This window comes from Gopherus evgoodei, chromosome 6 (assembly GCF_007399415.2).
Source record: "Gopherus evgoodei ecotype Sinaloan lineage chromosome 6, rGopEvg1_v1.p, whole genome shotgun sequence".
NCBI lineage: Eukaryota > Metazoa > Chordata > Testudines > Testudinidae > Gopherus > Gopherus evgoodei.
In genome coordinates, this window is record NC_044327.1 from 86,265,282 (window position 1) to 86,285,167 (window position 19,886).

A 19,886-nucleotide genomic window follows, 5' to 3' on the forward strand; every position below is an offset into this window, starting at 1 on the left:
CTGCAGTACATTTCCTCGCCCACCGTCTCCCCCTTAAGCTTCTACAGTTGCAAAACCCTCCCAAAAAATCACAACTAGCATTAACTGGTCCTCAGTGCCAATCATCTGGATTTATCAAGCATAATCGAGATCAGATTACAGCCTCATATTCACGGCTAGGAAAATCCCTTTGCCCAAAGGAAGCTGAAAGCTTGCCATGAAACTACTATGATATGTCATGCAGGTCAGAGTAGATGCTGTAGTGCATGGTGGGTAGGGCCCTACCACATTCACGGCCATGAAAAACATGTAGTGGACTGTGAAATCTGATCTCACTGCGAAATCTGGTCTTTTATGTGCTTTTACCCTATACTAGACCAATTTCACAGGGAAAACCAGAGTTTCTCAAATGAGGGGGTCCTAACCCAAAAGGAAGTTGAAGGGGCGGGGGTCACAAGGTTATTTTGGGGGGGGGAGGGAATCATGGTATTGCTCACCTTACTTCTGTGCTGCCCTCAGAGCTGGGCGACCGCAGAGTGGCAGCTGTTAGCTGGGCACCCAGCTCTGCAGGAGCAGCGCAGAACTAAGGGTAGCAAGACCATACCATGATATCCTTACTTCTGCACTGCTGGTGGCAGCTCTGCTTTTCTGAGCTGGGCTCCTGGCCAGCAGCCACCACTCTCCAGCTGCCCAACTCTGAAGGCAGCACTGCTGCCTGCAGCAGCACAGAAGTAAAGGTAGCAGTACCACAAAACCCACCTCCTCCAATAAACTTGCAATTCCCCCTACAACTCCTTTGTGGGGTCAGGACCCCTACAATTACACCACCATGAAATTTCAGGATTTAACTTGCTGAAATCATGAAATTTACTATTTTTAAAATCCTATGACTGTGAAATTGACCAAAATAGACTGTGAATCTGGTAGGGCCCTAACAATGGGAGCTGTAGTCCAGTCCAGGAGCTCAGCCCAAAGGAGATAATACAAGTGCACAGACTACAGCTTCCATGAAACATCATAGCAGATGGTTTAATGTTGAACCAACCCAAAACTAAGTTTTAATTTTCCTGACAGAAAATTAAAAAATCTCAGCAAAAAATTTAGCAGACACTGAGATTTCTGTCACTCTTTTTAAAAGTGAAAATTATCCTCCAATAGTTTACAAAATGACATCTTGCACATCTTACTCTTCATTTTAAGTAACAGAATGCCTTTTAAATTTTGATATCAAAACTCAGAATGGGCACTTGAGTTAGTCAAGATGAGTAAATGTAAAAACTCTTTCGTTACCCAAGCTGTGCACCTCTTTTTCTCTTTCTTCCCATTTTGAACTGTCCACGTAAGCTGCAGAAAGAATAGATCTTCTGCCTAATTTAAAAAAAAAAAATCATTGTCAAAGTCAGATCACTTAAAGGTGTCAGTTTAACTAAACAAACATTTTATTAGAACAAATGTTTATATCTTCCATTCACTGAATTAACTGTAACTGTTTTGTGAGCATGCCATATTTCAAGCAGTTAATTCATCATATATGCATTCAAACCATGCATGGGGGAAAGACTAGCTCAGTGGTTTGAGCATTGGCCTACTAAACCCAAGGTTGCAAGTTCAATCCTTGAGGGGGCCACTTAGGGATCACGGCATAAATCTGTCTAGAGATTGGTCCTGTTTGAGGAAGGGGTTGGACTAGATGACCTCCTGAGGTCCCTTCCAACCCTGATATTCTATGATTCATAGTAAGACAAGACATTGCCATGGTCACTTTCTTTTTCCTAGAAGCCTCTATAGTCCCCTGCAACATAAAATTAACTTCCACAGCACTTAACTTGATTTTAGCATTTGGAAGAAAGCTTTGGTGCATTAAAACATTTATTGTTCACACCCTTCTTCTTTTCTCTACACCTCTAATAAAAGCTTAAGACCAGGAAACATTCATGAACCAAAGCAAGAAGTACAAACCCACATGGCATCAAACATGTACTTTGCTCCCCATACGTCTCTGTTCATGCACATTTGTGATTAGGGCTTCAGTTTTTCAAATGAAACCTCTTTGGGAAAAAAAAAAAAAAAAAAAGGCAGATTCAAACACACAACTTAGTGTCAGTTTGCAAACTGATGTCAGTTTCCCCAAATTGTTTGTTTCAGAAAATAAATCTGAAACTCAAAACATTTTGTTTCAATATTTTCCAAAAAATATTACAATTTTTCGGTTTGAAATGATTTGGGGTTTTAAATGTCATTCAATTTTATTCAACAAATTCAAAAATGTTAAAGCTCAAAATTTAAAGGAAAAGTTTAGTGTCAGAAAAAGGGAAAAAAATTCCATTGAAGTTGAAAAAAACATTTTATTTGCCTAAAGTTTTCATTTTAGAACCAACTCAAAAGGATTTTTTTTTAAACTGCTAATAAGCCACATAAAAAATAGTTATTCTCCAAGATCTATTTGAGAGACACTGGCAGCCTATGAAACATGAGCAAGACTGTTCATAACTTCTGGAAGACAATGGCAAGTGCTGAATCCTGGAGGACAGGGAACACCATTGTGCAAAGGAATACATGAGAGGTGCAATAGGCAGCATGTCATGTGTTGCTGAAGGGGAAAGAGGTTCAGACATGGACGTACAATGCTTTGAAAGACTTGGATTAGATATATATTCTAAGTACAAATTACTACATCTCTACCCTGATATAACGCTGCCTTTGGGAGCCAAAATACCTTACCATGTCATAGGTGAAACCGTGTTATATTGAACTTGCTTTGATCCACCGGAGTGCGCAGCCCCACCCCCGGAGCACTGCTTTACCACATTATATCCAAATTCGTGTTATATCAGGTCACACTATATCAGGGTAGAGGTGTAGTATGGTTCCACATACTAAATAGCACCTGTTTTCAAGTCCTCATCTGAAAGCACTAACAAACCTCATGAAATTTAAAGTTATTTTCATTTTACTCCTAGTTATTTTCCTGCTATACTTGGAAGCTAGAAAATGAACCTCTTTCACTTCACCAGCCTTCTTTTTAAAGATGTCCAGTTCTGCATTTCTTTGCAAATGTGTGTCAAAAGATCTGGTGGCCTGGAGTCCTGTGGTCAAAATACATTATTGTATGTATTCAGCTGTACAAAAAGGTTTCAAATCACAAGAAGCATTTAATATCCTCCATTCTTCAATACAAGTGGTAGGTGTGTTAAACTGATAATTTTAATTAGACATTTTGGAACAACTTCCCCTTTTGTGTGTCCGTGCATAGTTCGAGCTGGTTAAGAATGCCAGCCCTAGAGGCTGAAATGTGATGTCTCCACAGAGCACATAGGATAGAGACACCATAACGCAGGAACATTACGCAAAAGGAAGCTGCGGGGCGGGGGGGGGGAGGTGTTACAGGGTTATTTTAGGGGGGGATCATGGTATTGCCAATTCTACTTTTGTGCTACCTTTAGCGCTTCAACCCTAACTGAGGGTAGTTCAGTCTCCATGCTACTTCACTTTTGTCACAAGGATACCAGTTAGTTCTAAATGAAAAGGTGGTGATTTTTGTGACATGGACACTGACCTACTATGAAGCAGCAAGGAGAGATTTCAAATTAGTGAAATTGTAAATTTACCCAACAAACTCCACTAGCAGAGGAGTTAATGTACAGGGTTTTCAGGGGAACTCTGTTCAATTTTGCCCAAAATTTTGCTTTTGTAAAAACAAGCTTTAATAAAAAATTAAGTTGGTTGCTGTAGGTCAGTAGTCTCCAACCTTTTTATGCCCAAGATCACTTTTTGAATCTAAGGGCAACCTAGGATCTAGCCCGCCCCTTCCCGCTCACTTCATTCCATCTCTCCAATGCTCGCTCTCCTCCACCCTCAGTCACTTTCACCAGGCTGGGGCAGGATGTTGCAATTCAGGAGGGGGTGCAGGCTCTGGACTGGGGCTGAGGGGTTCAGTGTGGGAGGGTGCTCTGGGCTGAGCCTGGGGCAGGAGGTTGGGGTGTAGGAGGGGGTGAGAGGTGCAAGCTCTGGGAGGTAGTTTGGGTGCAAGAGGGGACTCCAGGCTGGGGCAGCGTGTTGAGAGTATGGCCCAGGCCCTGAATCTGCTGCAACACAGACCCAGGGTCTGGGCCATGCTCTCAAAAGCTGCAGACTAACTAAAAACAACTTAGCAAGTTACCTGTCTCTAGCACCCAAACACCCAGCTGGGGTTTTCTCATGACTGGCAGCCCCTTTTGTCCTGCTCCACCCCATTTTATAGCTTTGGCACAAGGCAGGAATTCTTTGTCTGTGCTTCTCCCCACCTCTGCCTCACCAATGGAAAAGTATAAGGATTAAGATGGATTCCAGTAGCATGTGATATGGTCACATGTCACTGTAAGACCCCTAGGGCCGGTCTACATTAGCAATTTATAGCAATGCAACTTTCTCGATCGGGGTGTGAAAAAACACCCCCTTGAGTGCAGCAAATTTCAGTGCTGTAAAGCACCAGTGCTGGTAACTACATCTCTAATGGAGATGGGGTTTTTTTTTGAGCACTGGGAGAGCTTTCTCCCAACGCTCTGCCATGACTACACAAGCCATGTTAAAGCACTGCCAGTGTAGACTAGCCCCTAGTCTCCATTCTTCCTAGGTTGGCCCACCATACAGAGGAAGGCTTGCAGGTAAATAACCATTTACAACCAATTGGTCCTAGCCAATAGGAGCCAGCAAGATTCTAAACTACCATTAAGGGCCCACACTTTACATAATTACAACAGGACCTCAGAGTTATACTTTATATTTCTAGCTTCAGATACAAGAATGATACATGCATACAAATAGGAGGAATCTATTCAGTAGTTTATAACTTTTGTTATGATATCTTACAAGAGACCTTTTGCATAAAGCATATTCCAGTTACATGATATTCACACTCAAACATATTTCCATAAAACACAGAGTGCAATGTCACAATGCTGGCTCTGGGAGGAGGGTCCAGAGTGTTGGGGTGCAGGAGGGGGTACAAGGTACAGAAGGGTGTATGGGGTGCTGGTTCTTGGAGGGGGCTCAGGGCTGGGTTGCAGGAGAAGGTTTTGGGTGCTGGCTCTGAGAGGGGGCCTACGCTGCTCCCAGAATGGGCCAACATGCCCCTGCAGCCCCTCCGTGGTTCTGCACGCTGCCCCTCTCTGCAAGCACCGCTCCCACAGTTCTCCTGGCCCACGGGAGCAGCATTTTCAGGCAAGAACAGCACACGGAGGGCCATGCTGGCCACGTCTGAGAGTGGCATGTGGCCAGTTAGGCAGGGAGTCAGCCTTAGAGGCAGCCCCGCTACACCCCTGGAGATCACAATTGCCCAGTCAATCATGATTGACAGGTTGGTGACCAGTGGTATACATGGTGGTGTTATAGCCAAGTTGGTCCCAGGCTATTACAGAGACAAGATGGGTGAGGCAATATTATCTCACCCAACTGACCTCTCTAACTTTTGTTGCTGGATGGATAATTTTTGTTGAGTGTTTATCCCTGCAGATTTTACAGTCCCAACATTACAGCAGGGTGCTAGTTCTGTTAGCCTGAAAAGCAGGTGATTGGGTAGATGATAGTATGGTGAATGTATAATAAATATAGGTCTACATTCTCAAGCTGTAGTCAGAGCCGGTGCTAGGAATAAGCAGACTCAACAATTGCTTAAGGCCCTGAGCAGCTCAAGAAGGCTCCCTATTAATTTTTAGTACGTATTGTAGGCCCCCCCTCCACAGAAAAATTCTGCTTAGTGCCCCCAGTGGGCTAGCACGGGCACTGGCGTCAGTAACCCCTTTATTTTGGGAGCAGTAGCCAGGAGCCACAGGACATTCAGCTCCGACTCGTTATTTGCACGCAGAGCTCCCAGAGCACTTTACATTGGCGCGGAGGGGCATGATTATCCCCATTTTACAGGTCGCCCCAGCAGTGCTAGAGAGCCAGGAGCAGATCCCAGCTCTCCTGTATTGGCCTATGGCGCCTGGCCCATAGAGAAGCCGCGCGCGGGTGGCGAGCTCAGGCCCGTCTAGCTCAGCGCCCCGAGGAGCTGCTCCTACCCCGGGGCGCACGGGAGGCGATTGGACCAAGCGGTGCCCGACAGTCTGATTCCCCCGGGAGTCCGCACCCCGCAACGAGCCCTAGGGCAGCTGGAGCCTGCGGGGTGCCCCGGCCACGCGCTCCGGACCGTCACCCACCTGCCGCTGCGCGGGACACTCTCACACCCCCAGCCTTGCCCCAGAAGAGTACGGCTCGCCGGAGCACGAGGGCCGCCATCTCGGAATGTACCAACGCCTGAGGTGGAGAGGGGAGACGCGAGTAGCTACCAGGATAGTGCTCCGCTGACCTGGCTATTTAGCTACTGAGGAATCGCGCCCCTCCCTGCCCCTGGAGGGACACCGGCACTAGCAAGTGAGGGCGGGGTGACTGCCATTGAAATGCCTCTTTCCCGCCCGACCACCGGCCTGCCTCTGGGGGCAGATGGTACGCTCTGAGGACAGAATGGCCGCCGCGGTAGTTGGGGGTTCCAATCGAATCCTGCGGGAGACAATCAAACATTCCATGCTACGATCAGCTGTCGCGGCGCTCGGCTGCTGGAGCTGCCCGCATGGAGGTACTCGCGGGCGCCTGGCCTTGGCTCGGGAGATGAGCAGGGGTTGGGGTGTCCTGGGGGCTATAGAGGTGGCCGACTGTGTACTCCAGCGACCGCGTCACAGCCCAGGAGGACTACGCTTCCCAGCATGCACTGCAATTCCTTGGCTTTAGTGGACTAGGCTAAGTGGCGCTGGGGCTGCTGGGATGTGTGGTCCCTGTTGACTTCCGTCTGTTCACTGCTGGACTGGCGTAGAGCGACCCTTTGGCAGGTCAGCGGCTGCTTCGTAGCTCGTGCACACGTTGTTTTTGGGGTTAGGCTCTGCGGGTGGGAGCGGGGCTGTCGGATCTGGCTGTTTGCCCTGCCCCCAGCGGTACAGAGGGCTAGAGAGCCGCTTGTGTTAGCAGCTAATGGCGCTCAGCGTCTAGCTGTGCTGTCTGGAGAGGAGCGTGTTATCTTCTTCCCCGGCCACATGGGGCCTCAGCCCGAAATAGGGATTCCTGGTCTGTGATGCTGGAACTAGGAGTGCTGGGGTGCTGTAGCACCCCTTGACTTGAAGTTGTTTCCATCATATACAGGGTTTATAGTTTTGTTCAATGGCTTTCAGCATCCTCCACTGTAAAAATTGTTCTAATGTCACTGGGTAGGTTAGGGATGTGGTGGGAAATATGGGTTCTGTTTCCAGCTCTGCGACTGGATCCCTGGGTGAGCAGGAGCGGCGCCAAGGTTTTTGGCTCCCTAGGCGGGAGTCCTTCCACACTCCCAGCAATTCTGCGGCGGGGGGGTCGTTCCGCGCTCCCAGTCTTTGGAGCACTAAGGCGGCGGGTCCCGGAGTGAGTGAAGGACCTGCCACAGAATTGCCACCGCTAACCCAGAGCGTGGAAGGACTCCCCGCCACCAAATTGCTGCCCTCCCAAATCCTGGTGCCCTAGGTGACTGCCTAGGTCGCCTAAATGGAAGCATCGGCCCTGTGGGTGAGTAGTATGCAGATCACTTCATCTCTGTGCCTCACTTAACCAATCTGTAAATATAAGATTATGCTTACTGGCCTTGAAAAGTGCTTTAACTTTTTATTTTTTTTATATAAAAATTTCCCAGGGAGAGCAGTCCCCTTGCCCAAACGCTCGTTGCCTCTGCTTGTTGACACCAAGTGGTTATTTTGACCAATTTTCCAAATGCTCTAACCTGAGATATACTGTGTTCAGTTTCATGAAATTAAAAAAAAGGGAATCCGCCCAAGAAAAGCTGAATTTCTGTTTCAGTGCTTCTAGCATTTAAGAGCAACAGAACAGCCTGTGTAACTACATCCTTGTTCTTATTCCTTACTTATAACTTGTGATGTTGGAAGTGCCTTAACTGGGAATGGCCTTCCATTTATTATTGTCCTATCCTTTTAGAAACGGGAATTCCTCTGTGGGCCTTCCTTTTATGGAAGCTTCTGAACAGTGAAAGGCCACTTCAACAAAAGCAGGTTTCTTCACAGAGCTGCTTTTCTTAGTGAGTGGAATGTCCATGATCCCACAATGTACAATGCTAGTAATCAGTTCAATACTTACTTTTACCTTCTAAAGTTTCTTTTCAGTTTTCTACTGTATTAGTTACAAAAATAAGGCTATAGAGCACTTCAGAAGACATAGAATTGAATTCAACCCAGATAAAACTATTCAGTGGCTACTGAATGACTAACCGGTATGATACCCAGTTTATCTGCCCTAGAAGGTTGAAGGGATGTCTCCCTTGCTGGGATGTACTTTCAGGGAGCCTAGATATTCCAAACCTGATACTGAAGCTTTGTATACACTATCAGTGCTTTGCCGATATAGCTATATTGGTGTAGATGCAGTTTATACCAATTAATTTTTCTATAGGCATAGTAACAGCAGCTTCCTGAATAGTGTTAGCTATGCCAACAGAAGCACTTTTATATCAACATAGCTGTGTCTCTGCTGGGCATTTTGTCAGCATAATGGTGTCAGTTAGGGGATGTGGTTTTTACACACACACACCCCGACCAATATAGCTATGCTCGCTCGCTCTCTCTCACACACAGACACACACACCAATATAGCTATACTGAGAAAACTTTGTAATGTAGACAACTGGTTTTAGACAACTAAAGGTTTGTTTTCACTGCAGCGTTAACTTGAGCTCTTACTGTTACTGAGATATATGCTAAAGCCTGAATGATCTTCGCTCTTGGGCTGGTAACACTACCCATTTTGCAGTGTGAATGCAAGCTAAACCACTTGAGTGCTGATAGTCCTCCAGTTCTTTCCCACAATTAGCCCCAGCTGATCAGAAGGACAGACAAGTTCTACAGTTGGAAATAACTATAAAGCAGCTCAGTTTACTTTATCACTAACAGCCATGATATGAGCCCCTCAGAAGTTCTCGTAATACATGCACCAGGGACACTCCTGAGTATAGCTTTGCAATGTGGCCACTCACACCTAGGTGAGGCCAATGAAAGTGCTCATCACCCTCAGTTAACTCTGCAGTCAAGATATATCCTATGCCATCCTCTCCTGTCTTTCAGCAGCTTCTAGGAAATGAGTTTGTTTACGTAGAATAAACATTTCTTTTCACTTTTAGAAAATATGGTGGAAATGTTTAAAAGACCCACTCATTTGCAAAATGTAAGAATGTTTAGCTGAGTAAAGAGGCAGTTTGGAGTAGGCTTTCCATAGAGATAAGTAGTAGCTGTATATTTCAGTGCAGCATTCATAATGCATGAACCAGTGACCCCACTAGCCTCTCTACTTATGATTTTTATTCTGTTCCTTCCTGCTTTGTTTTCTTTTATCTTTCAGATTGTAGTCTTTTTAGGGCACGGATTTGAGGGCATTTGGAATTTAGCAGGATCAAGCCCAAAGATAGAAGTGCCTGAGGCCATGTCTACATCTAAAATTTTGCAGCGCTGGTTGTTACAGCTGTATTAGTACAGTTGTATAGGGCCAGCGCTGCAGAGTGGCCACGCTTACAGCAACCAGCGCTGCAAGTGGTGTTAGATGTGGCCACACTGCAGCGCTGTTGGGCGGCTTCAAGGGGGGTTCCGGGAACGCGAGAGCAAACCGGGAAAGGAGACCAGCTTCGCCGCGGTTTGCTCTCGCGTTCCCCGAACCACCCTGCAAACCGCAGGGAAGGAGACCTGCTTGCTCGGGGTTCCGGGAACGTGAGAGCAAACCGGGAAAGGAGACCAGCTTCGCCGCGGTTTGCTCTCGCGTTCCCCGAACCACCCTGCAAACCGCAGGGAAGGAGACCTGCTTGCTCGGGGTTCCGGGAACGAGAGAGCAAACCGGGAAAGGAGACCAGCTTCGCCGCGGTTTGCTCTCGCGTTCCCTGAACCACCCTGCAAACCGCAGGGAAGGAGACCTGCTTGCTCGGGGTTCCGGGAACGCGAGAGCAAACCGGGAAAGGAGACCAGCTTCGCCGCGGTTTGCTCTCGCGTTCCCCGAACCACCCTGCAAACCGCAGGGAAGGAGACCTGCTTGCTCGGGGTTCCGGGAACGTGAGAGCAAGCCGGGGAAGGAGACCAGCTTGATTACCAGAGGCTTCCTCCTTCCACGGAGGTCAAGAAAAGCGCTGGTAAGTGTCTACATTGGATTACCAGTGCTGGATCACCAGCGCTGGATCCTCTACACCCAAGACAAAACGGGAGTACGGCCAGCGCTGCAAACAGGGAGTTGCAGCGCTGGTGATGCCCTGCAGATGTGTACACCTTCAAAGTTGCAGCGCTGTAACTCCCTCACCAGCGCTGCAACTTTCTGATGTAGACAAGCCCTGAGTTGAAATCACAGTTCTAACATGGGGCTTTATAGCTGCAGTTGCAACTAGTGGTAGGATACACTAGTAACTTCTTAGTAGTAATCACTGATTCTTGGTGGAAGCTGTATATGTGTAATTAACGCAATGAAGGAACAAAAGACATTATTTCACATGAAGAATCTAAAACAGGAAGTGTTCTGTCAGCTCCAGAATTAGGCCTTTCATGGTGATTGGTCCAGTCCTATTGTTTCCCACTAAACTTTACACAGTCATGACTACCAGGGCTTCTGTCTACATTGTCCTCTAAATGTTTCTAATTACCTAATGAAGAACTACCTTACACTCTTTGAACCTCTTACTAATTTGTGCAGCTTTGAAATTCTGTGTATTTAGTGCCCCTTTACTTTTTACTGGGTATTATGGTTAGGCTATTGTCTATTTGTCTATTTCTGCTGTGTCTGCCAACATGATATCTGGATGCCATATATGAAGTAGACTTCTTGACTCTTCCTGTGTTGGATTCTCAGCAAGTATCCAACTTCCAGAGTTCTGGAATCCTGGAGTACCATGGGGACTACTTTGTAATGGTTTCAGAGTTTCTAGCATCTGGCTGTATAATCCTCTATTTTCAAATTATCTGCAGTCTTGCATCTTTCCTTTGCAATCAATGTACATATCAAGTTGCCCTGTACAGCTTGTTTTTCACCATTAAAATCAATTAAGAAAATGACAAAGCAAAGAAAACAATTTGGACTAGTTTTTGTGCTGTGGAGTTTGTACTAGGTGAGTTTTATATCCAGGTGAAATTTGAAAACGAAGGCTAGTCAGAAATAATATTATTTATTATTTGTGTTGCAGTAATGCCTAGGAGCCCCTGTCAGGGACTGGGACCCCAACCCCATTGTGGAAGGCACAATCCAAACACAGAACCAAAAAAAAAAAGTCTATGCCCCCAAAAAGCTTACAGTCTGAGTGTATAACAAGAGAGAACAGGTGGAGGCAAGCAGAGAGAAGGGGGAGAGAGAGGACAAAAAGTGATTAAAAATGGTATTGTGGAGTTCCATACTTTCTTTCTCCCTCCCCTCCCCTCCCCCGATTTTTCAAATCAAACTTGTGCAATTTACAAGCCAAAAGATGAGTTTTCTAAATGTGAGGGCTAAACTCAGCCATGGATCTGATAATCTAATATGCAGCCCTGGGACACTGTTGCCTCCTAGCTGACTGCACTCCATGTTTTGGACAGCTGTGGATATTAGCATCGCTTGCTGTGGTGCAGTTTCTCACCTTCAGAAATTTTGCTAGTGAAAATCCAATGAATAAAACCTCAGATGCCTTAATTTCTCCAAATCAGAGGATGATACTTAATAAGTAAGGCTACAATTTTATCAAGGCAGTCATGGAATCCATGACTTCCAAAGACTGCCGGCAAGTGGCTGGGAGCTGCAAGGTTCTGGTGGCTGGGGGATACCCCACAGCTCCTTGCTATTGCAGGTGCTGGTAACCTCTGAGCCGCCACTGGGGGGATCCCACAGCTCCAAGCCATGGGGAGGGGGGACCCTGGAGCTCCAAACTCCCTCATGTGGTGGTGAGGCCTCCAGAGCTCCCAGATGGCCCCCGCAACGGCTCCCCATTTTGTCATAGATATTTTTAGTAAAAGTCATGGACCGGTCACGGGCTTCCATGAATTTCCCTTTATTGCCCGTGACCAATCCGTGACTTTTACTAAAAATATCTGTGACAAAATCTTAGCCTTATTAATAAGACTACCTCAAGATAAAGAATGTGTTGTAAATTATTAAACTGATGATCTCTTGATGAGATATGTTAAAAATGGCACATTTCAGGGATGGGAGGAGGAATGAATATACCAATTTTCAACATTCTAGTTCAGTGGGAACAGAAGAATTGTATCATTTAGTCACCCAGTTATAACAGGTTACCATGAGACAAAACACACTTGAAAGAAATGAGGTGTATTTATTTCAACCATGTTAGGATGGTTTGCATTGGTGTATATTTTAATATGTATAGGTGGGCCTTTATTTTGTTATGTAAATAGAAATCTTAAGATTTTCTTAATTTTTTTTTGGTTCCTTAAAATTTTTGGTTTGTGTGTATGTATAAATAAAATCATCCTTTTTTCCTGCTCGATATGAGCTGCTCCATTATTTAGGCTACTTATTTCCTTTTTCCCCTAATTTATGATTAAGCCAACACACAAAAAGGATTAGAATGTTTCCATAAGCAACCTAAAAGAGTGGATTGTATCAGTGTAAACCCTGTTAAAATTGCTTTGTTGCAAATAGTTTCTGTTACTGAAGAGATGTCTGTGATGATAAAGATTTTGCAAACAGAACTTAGCTGACAATTAGCTGAAAAAGGTGAGATAAAAAAATTTGAGTTCAGCATCAAAGTCTTGAGATTGTAAACTCTTTGGGGCAGGAACCATGTCTTTCTATGTATTTGAACAGAACCTAACACGAATGAGCTCCAAACTTGATTGGGAAGTTTGGGTGCTATTGTGATGCATATAATACATGCGCATCTTCCAATTATTCCCCCCTTTTATGAAATTCTTTTGGTACTTTCTGGCTTACTCAAGAGATCCCAGAATGCATCATTCTATGACAGCACAAATATCAAAATCTCTTCACAGCCACTATTTGTCCTGTCATAGAACGGTGCATTCTGGGATCTCTTGAGAAAGCCAGAAAGGAGTACTACTAAGAGGATTTCACAAAAGGGGGAGCTTTTTTCCTCCTTTCTGCTCTGACTGCTCTCATTGATTGGTTAATAGGAAAACACACATCTCAATTTTAATTATTTTTTGCAGTTTACTTTAATTACACATGAAGCAAAACTATTATAATGCTCACTCCTCCTTGTCTGTACTTGCCCTGCATAACTGTTGGAGTAAATACTTATTTTTGTCAGTAAAGTAAGCAACTATGATTCAGAGAGAAAGAAGGTGCCATGTTTACTGTCACATTTTAACTATGATGCTCTTTAAGAGCCTGGTTTTTAAAGGCACTGATCACCCACAGCTTCCATTGATTAAGCTGCAGGTGCCCAGCACTTCTGAAAACCAGACCCTAAATCTTCTTGTGGTCCCGGATTACATTGTAAATAATAGCAGTAGTTCCTAAATGCAGACTTCAGTGTTGTCAAACAGTAAATCTAATATTATGCTGAATCTTCCCCTTCCTTCCTCCCCATTTATAGCAAAGCGATATCTGCTAACCGACGATATTATACGATTGCAAGAATTTCAGCAGAAGAAGATAGCAACTGAACATCAAATTTATGGCAATAAAGGTACAAGTATTTATTTTATTGAACAATATCATCAATATTAAAATTAGCGTTTAATATTTCTGTTTGTTCCAGTCAAGGCCACCAAACCACAGTGCAACTTTGTAACTTTTTAGAACAGGTAACTGTTTTCTTCTGCAGGGAAACTTAGTACAAAATTTAGTAAATGCTTAGGTATCCAGAAGAGGGTTATGCCAATAATTCTTAATCCACTTTGTAAATTAGCAATTTTGTGCTATTCAGCTATTTCCTTTCTCTCAACCTCTCATCTTGTATCTCCTCTGATTCCAGTGACAGCTGTAAATTAGAAATATGAAAGGTGAGTTCAGGATCTCCAAAACGAGTGTGGAGTGAAGTCTTAGATTGTTATTGTTAATAGATAAAGTCCCATTAGGGAAAAACTGGAGGTTCCTTCTCCCTTTATTTAGTGAAACATAAATCTGCCGTGAGGAGTTGATAAAGGTTATGCAGGACTTATCTTCATGAAGCTGGCTGATTATACACAGATTTTGTTTCTGTTGATTAACTTTTACAAATGCAAGAATTATCCCAAAGAACAAAATGAGGTTTATTGTTGAGGGGAGGGGAGGAACAATGTTCTGTGAAGATGTAAAACCCAATCTTTGGAGGGGACAAAGTGGGAGCTGAGAGTTATTTCCTGAGATAAAAGATAGAAACAAGTGTTAAAAAAAATTTAATTGGCAGTATATATAGGGTAAGAGTGAGATACTCATAATTTAAACATGGGATGAGTGGCATGAAACTGTGTCACATTAGCGCCCTGGGGGAGAGAAAAAGCAATGCAGGCAGGGCCGGCGCTTCCATTGAGGCAAACTAGGCAATCTCCTAGGGCGCCAGGATTTTCGGGGGGCGTTATTTTGCTGGGGGCAGGATGGGCGGCAGGCGGCTTCGGTGGACCTGCTGCAGTCGTGCCTGCGGAGGGTCCGTTGGTCCGCAGCTCCGGTGGAGCTGCCGCAGGCATGCCTGCAGACGGGCCGCTGGTCCCATGCGGTTCCGGTGGACCTCCCGCAGGCACGGCTGTGGCAGCTCCACCGGAGCCGCGGGAGCAGCGCGCGGGGCTGTGAAATGGCCGTGCGCCTAAGGTGCAAAAAACTCTAGCGCCGGTCCTGAATGCAGGTGAGACATAATCTGCAGTAGGCCATTTGACCGATCCTAAGAAGAATTGACCGGTCATACATTGGTCAAATATTTTAAAGCAGTGATTTATTAGAACACTAACAACAACAACAAAAAAAGTAAAACTTTACGGTCACCAATAGGCTTGGCCTTAGGTAGATAGTTATGACTAATTACAAAAAACAAGTTATTTAACAGTTATTTTAACTCAGAAAATTGCAAAATGCAATGAAATGAAGTTGTAAAAAATGAAAGAATGGCACCAGAATGCAGTCAAAAACGTAGGCTCCCACCTACATTAGGCCATTCTTGCTGGAATGTTTGGCAACATTTGACTTTAGTCAAATAAATAGGTGTCAAATGACATTATTTGATCAATCAGTTGACTGGCTTGCCAAGCCTAACATAATCACAGATCTGCTGTGAAAATTTGCTTTCTTTCAAAGCAGCATAATAAGTTTCTTCATATTTATTCATTTTTCTGGTACTTTGTATAGATATACCATTATTTAAACAGTTTTCTTTAAAAATATTAGGCAACATGGCGATTCTTAAAAGCTTTTCATGTTGAAAAAATAGTGCTTCTTAAAACATCAAATGCTTGTTTTGTGTCTGATGTAATAGCGTTTTTCTGATGAATTCTCCCTAGACTGTGGTTTTACACTCTGTGATGTTTACTTTGGGTTGCGCAAATTTGGACTAGGAGTCCCACAGTCGATCAGGCTTTCGCCACAAGGAAAGCAAAGGATTGGTGGACTAATAATTACAATACTACTATCTGTTAAAAGTACATTTTGTTTTTTATGTTTAAAAGGGCCCTCTTCCATTTCCACTGCTTGGTTCACTCATAAGATCCCTGCTATAGTGGTGGAATTTCAGTATGCAGAGGATGTGGAATAAGATTCATAAGATATATATTGAACTTATTAATATGGGTCAGACACTGTTGCTAAATGTAGGAACTAAGCTTTATAGGGATTCAGGTCATACTTCACCTTGTTTGTCCACTGAGCTGAGTTATTGTCATAAACAGATAAGTAAGAGTTAATAGAACAGAAGTACTTCATATCTCTTTTGCCTGGAAAGGGTTAACAAGATCAGTGAGCCTGGCTGTCACCTGACCAGAGGACCAATCAGGGGACAGGATACTTTCAAATCTTGAGGGAGGGAAGTTTTTTGTGTGTGCTGTTAGTGTTTGGTGGTTGTTCTCTCTGGGTTCTGAGAGTGACCAGACATGCAACCAGGTTTCTCTCCAATCTCTCTGATACAGTCTCTTATATGTCCAGAATAGTAAGGACTAGGTAGATAAAGTGAGTTAGGCTTATGTTTGTTTTCTTTATTTGCAAATATGTATTTGGCTGGAAGGAGTTCAAATTTGTATTTTGCTGAAAGGATTTTAATTTGTACCTGTATACTTAGGCTGGGAGGGTATTCCCAGTGTCTATAGCTGAAAGACCCTGTAACATATTCCATCTTAAATTTACAAAGACAATTTTTACTGTTTTTCCCTCTTTAATTAAAAGCGTTTCTTGTTTAAGAACCTGATTGTTTTTTTATTCTGGTGAGACCCCAGGGGACTGGGTCTGGATCCACCAGGGAATTGGTGGGGAGAAAGGAAGGAAGGGGGGGAGAGAGGTTATTTTCTCTCTGTGTTAGGATTACTTTCTCTCTCAGGGAGAGTCTGGGAGGGGGAGAAAGAAGGAGGGGGGAAGGTGGATTTTCCTCTCTGTTTCAAGATTCAAGGAGTTTGAATCACAGTGATTTTCCAGGGTAACCCAGGGAGGGGAAGCCTAGGAGAGGCAACGGTGGGGGAAAGAGTTTACTTTCCTTGTGTTAAGATCCAGAGGGTCTGGGTCTTGGGGGTCCCCAGGCAAGGTTTTGGGGGGACCGGAGTGTACCAGGCACTGGAATTCCTGGTTGATGGCAGCACTACAAGTACTTAGCTGGTAATTGAACTTAGAGGAATTCATGCTGGTACCCCATCTTTTGGACGCTAAGGTTCAGAGTGGGGAATTATACCATGACAGTTATATTATCCCCTGGGAACTAATGAATCTATAATATGTCAAATCCCTAGTTTACGGTGCATATGTTCGGTCTGTTCTTATTTCCTGCACCCACCATAGCATTTGAGAGGCCAAGAGATGTAATTACATTTTTTTACCAAGATCCTATGGTTATAGCTTGTGCATTTCTATTCTAGCTTTAGAAGAGTATGAAACATCTCTTCTCCTTGCTTCTTTCACTTATCTAGGACTATGAATCCCCCAGGCCAATACTATTATCTGGTGATTGGTGTAGTCCCATGCCTGTTTGAGTCTACAACTTGGACTGGAAGAAGGAAAGAAGAATGTCAAAGCTCTTGGGGTTTTTACTTTTATATCCCATACAGTACACGGTGCAGAAGAGTCTAGAAAAACTTTAGATTTGGAGCCCTTTTTAAACTTGCTGAGTCCCCCTCTCTTTCAGACATTCAGATTTTCAAGGAAAACAGCAGATATGTACTTCTTTGTGGGCAGTATTATGCCTATTACTGGGGAAATCCTTTTCATGCTATGACTTTGTCTACACTACAGGTTACTTTGGTATAACTTACGTCGCTCAGGGGTATGGATTTTATCGACCTAGCAGTATATCAGCAGGAGAGCTTCTCCCACTGACATAGCTATCACCTCTTGCAGAGACAGGATTTATTAAGCCAATGGGAGAGCTGTCTCCTGTCAGCTTAGAGCATCTCCACCACAAGCAATGAGAGAGAGAGAGAGAGATACCTATCTCATTGAGCTGGAAGGGACCCCGAAAGGTCATTGAGTCCAGCTCCCTGCCTTCACTAGCAGGACCAAGTACTGATTTTTGCCCTAGATTCCTAAGTGGCCCCCCTCAAGGATTGAACTCACAACCCTGGGTTTAGCAGGCCAATGCTCAAACCACTGAGCTATCCCTCCCCCAGCTGCATTGCTGCTGTAGTGTAGATGTAGCCTATGAAATTGTCATACTTCTGGTACAGAGTATAGTATACTGACTGAAGGAGCTGTGTCCAATAGACTACTGCAACAGTTTGTTTACTTTCAGATTCATATTTTAGAAATATTGAAGAAAAAATGAAGAAAAATGGAATAATCCTCAAAGATGAATTAAAAACATTGCTGCATTTGTGCCAGACACCAGACGATGTGGAAATAGCTAAAAATGTTATTTACAGGTAATTTAGAAAAAAAGTCCAAAGCAAATTGTTTTCTCTGTCTCCTTGTATTTTTCATTTATGGTAATTTTATTTGTAATGTATCTCTCTAGCAACTGAAACGCTGAACACAGTAAAAGGAAAAACGGTTATGGAGAGTGAAAAAGCCACTCACACCTAGATGTTGCCCTGCAGAAAAAGATGGAAGCATGTTGGCATGAAAATAACCTTGCTACTGCCTGTACTGCTTTTGCTTTGTGAATAGAGGACTAGAGTATTTAGGACTGTCAATCCAACACATTTTACAAGTAGCATGTGTACTAAAAAATAATGCAACAAAACCCAATACAAATAAATGCTGTAGCGATATATAGGCCACTCTATTGCTAAACTGATAGAGATTAATTAGTGGGCAACAAAAGAGATGACATTATTATTACTGTTCACTTTATTATTTACTAATTGAAAAGAACATTGTCAGCTCCAGCCATGCAATGATCTTACTGTTGTTCTAAATGCCATTGACTGTATACAGACAGAACAGTCTGCCTAAGCCATTTCATATGCAGATTTCATTGCCTCTTGAAAATCATAATTAGTTGCAATTTTCCACTCCTGATGTATTTACATTTTTAAAATCTTTTCTAATCAGGTACCATACAGAGAACAGAAATGTGGCCTTTGGTGAGTTTAAATTTGGACCCCTTTTTATGAGGCTATGTTATGAGCTGGACCTTGAAGTACCTGCAATAGAACTCATCAAAGATCAGGTAGCTTCTCTTTATATGTATAATTTTTTTTAAATTATTTTCCATTTCAATTCTAATTTTGGTTAGTAATATGTTGCATGACCTGACCTCCTGTGAGTTCAAAGTTATAGTAAAGTGGAAGATTTGTAGAAATAATGGGAAGTTATTTTCTAAGATGCAGAGGTGTGTGGGCTGATTAGCCAGTTCTGACTTTCCAGTCTCTGCTTTTCTCTATTAGGAACAATAATTGAAAACATTGAACCAGACTAGCATTTCCATTGTAATTGGGAGGTTAGCTGGATTTCAGAATAATGTCAACATTCTCTATAAAATGCATTGAATAGAAGTAGTTCTTCAGTCTACCAAACTTACCTAATATTGGTAAACGTATTTCACTGATGCATCGTTTGTTGTTCTCTAGCATCATCTTTGGACATTGATGATTCTGAGTTTTTTGTATAGAAGATTAGGCCCAGATTTAGAGATGCTGAGCATTTGCAGCTACTCTTGAAGCTTACAAGAGCTGTGTATGCTCAGCACCTCTGAAAACCAGTCCCTTAATGCTTTACAATTATAAAGACTAGTTTTTGGACAGCATTTTGAAGATATAAAATCCTATATACATGCTACCTATTACAGGGGAGGACGGACTTCAGAGCCCTATAATGTAGAGAGAGGATATTATCAGCCTCTCCCAAAGCCCACTGAAGTTGATGGAAAGACTCCCTTCGACTTCACTAGGATTTGGATCAGGCATTAATTTAGTAACATGGTTGAGCACATGCCTAGCTGTAAGCATGTAAGAAATCCCTTGAAATCACTGAGGCTGCTTGCATGCTTATTCAGAGATGTCTTTAAATAAATCTCTTTGAATTGGGGCCTATGTAAGAAAGGCCCTGAGTTCTTGAAGAAAGGCCCTGAGTTCTTGCAGAACTAATGAATGGTATTAGGTCATGGAAGGCAGCTGTCACGGTTACCGGGCCAGCCATATCTTAAATACCCTTGTGTTTTTCTCAAGTGCACCTCTCAGGTGACAGGCCTGGCTTCCTGCACCTCACTCTCGGTGGAGCCATGTGATTCAACCACTCCTAGATTGAGTCTTGAGACTTGTAGCACACCTGTTTACCCAACCATGTTAATCCAACAGGCCCAACCAAGTTTTTCACCTGTAAGCCCCTTTTTCTCCAGGCAC

General features: G+C 43.6%; 2 protein-coding genes across 6 annotated transcripts in view; one reads left to right on the forward strand and one right to left on the reverse strand.

The window, feature by feature from the left end:
- The window catches only part of MRPS27 (mitochondrial ribosomal protein S27), a 68,113-nt gene extending 61,866 nt beyond the window's left edge, over window positions 1-6,247 (reverse strand). The window contains exons 1-3 of one of the 2 annotated variants that reach the window (XM_030567780.1): window positions 6,156-6,238; window positions 1,943-2,025; window positions 1,270-1,347 (exon numbers count right to left, since the gene is read on the reverse strand). In XM_030567780.1, the coding sequence (XP_030423640.1) occupies window positions 1,270-1,347; window positions 1,943-1,949 (85 nt within the window). In that variant the 5' untranslated portion in view covers window positions 1,950-2,025; window positions 6,156-6,238. Of the gene's footprint in view, window positions 1-1,269; window positions 1,348-1,942; window positions 2,026-6,155 lie in introns of both variants that reach the window. The other variant, XM_030567779.1, reaches the window with a different exon arrangement.
- A 183-nt stretch (window positions 6,248-6,430) lies between these two features.
- The window catches only part of PTCD2 (pentatricopeptide repeat domain 2), a 31,863-nt gene continuing 18,407 nt past the window's right edge, over window positions 6,431-19,886 (forward strand). The window contains exons 1-4 of one of the 4 annotated variants that reach the window (XM_030567781.1): window positions 6,431-6,571; window positions 13,538-13,630; window positions 17,837-17,966; window positions 18,598-18,715. In XM_030567781.1, the coding sequence (XP_030423641.1) occupies window positions 6,439-6,571; window positions 13,538-13,630; window positions 17,837-17,966; window positions 18,598-18,715 (474 nt within the window). In that variant the 5' untranslated portion in view covers window positions 6,431-6,438. Of the gene's footprint in view, window positions 6,572-6,598; window positions 6,822-10,936; window positions 11,099-13,537; window positions 13,631-17,836; window positions 17,967-18,597; window positions 18,716-19,886 lie in introns of those variants that run through there. The other 3 variants (XM_030567782.1, XM_030567785.1, XM_030567784.1) reach the window with 3 other exon arrangements.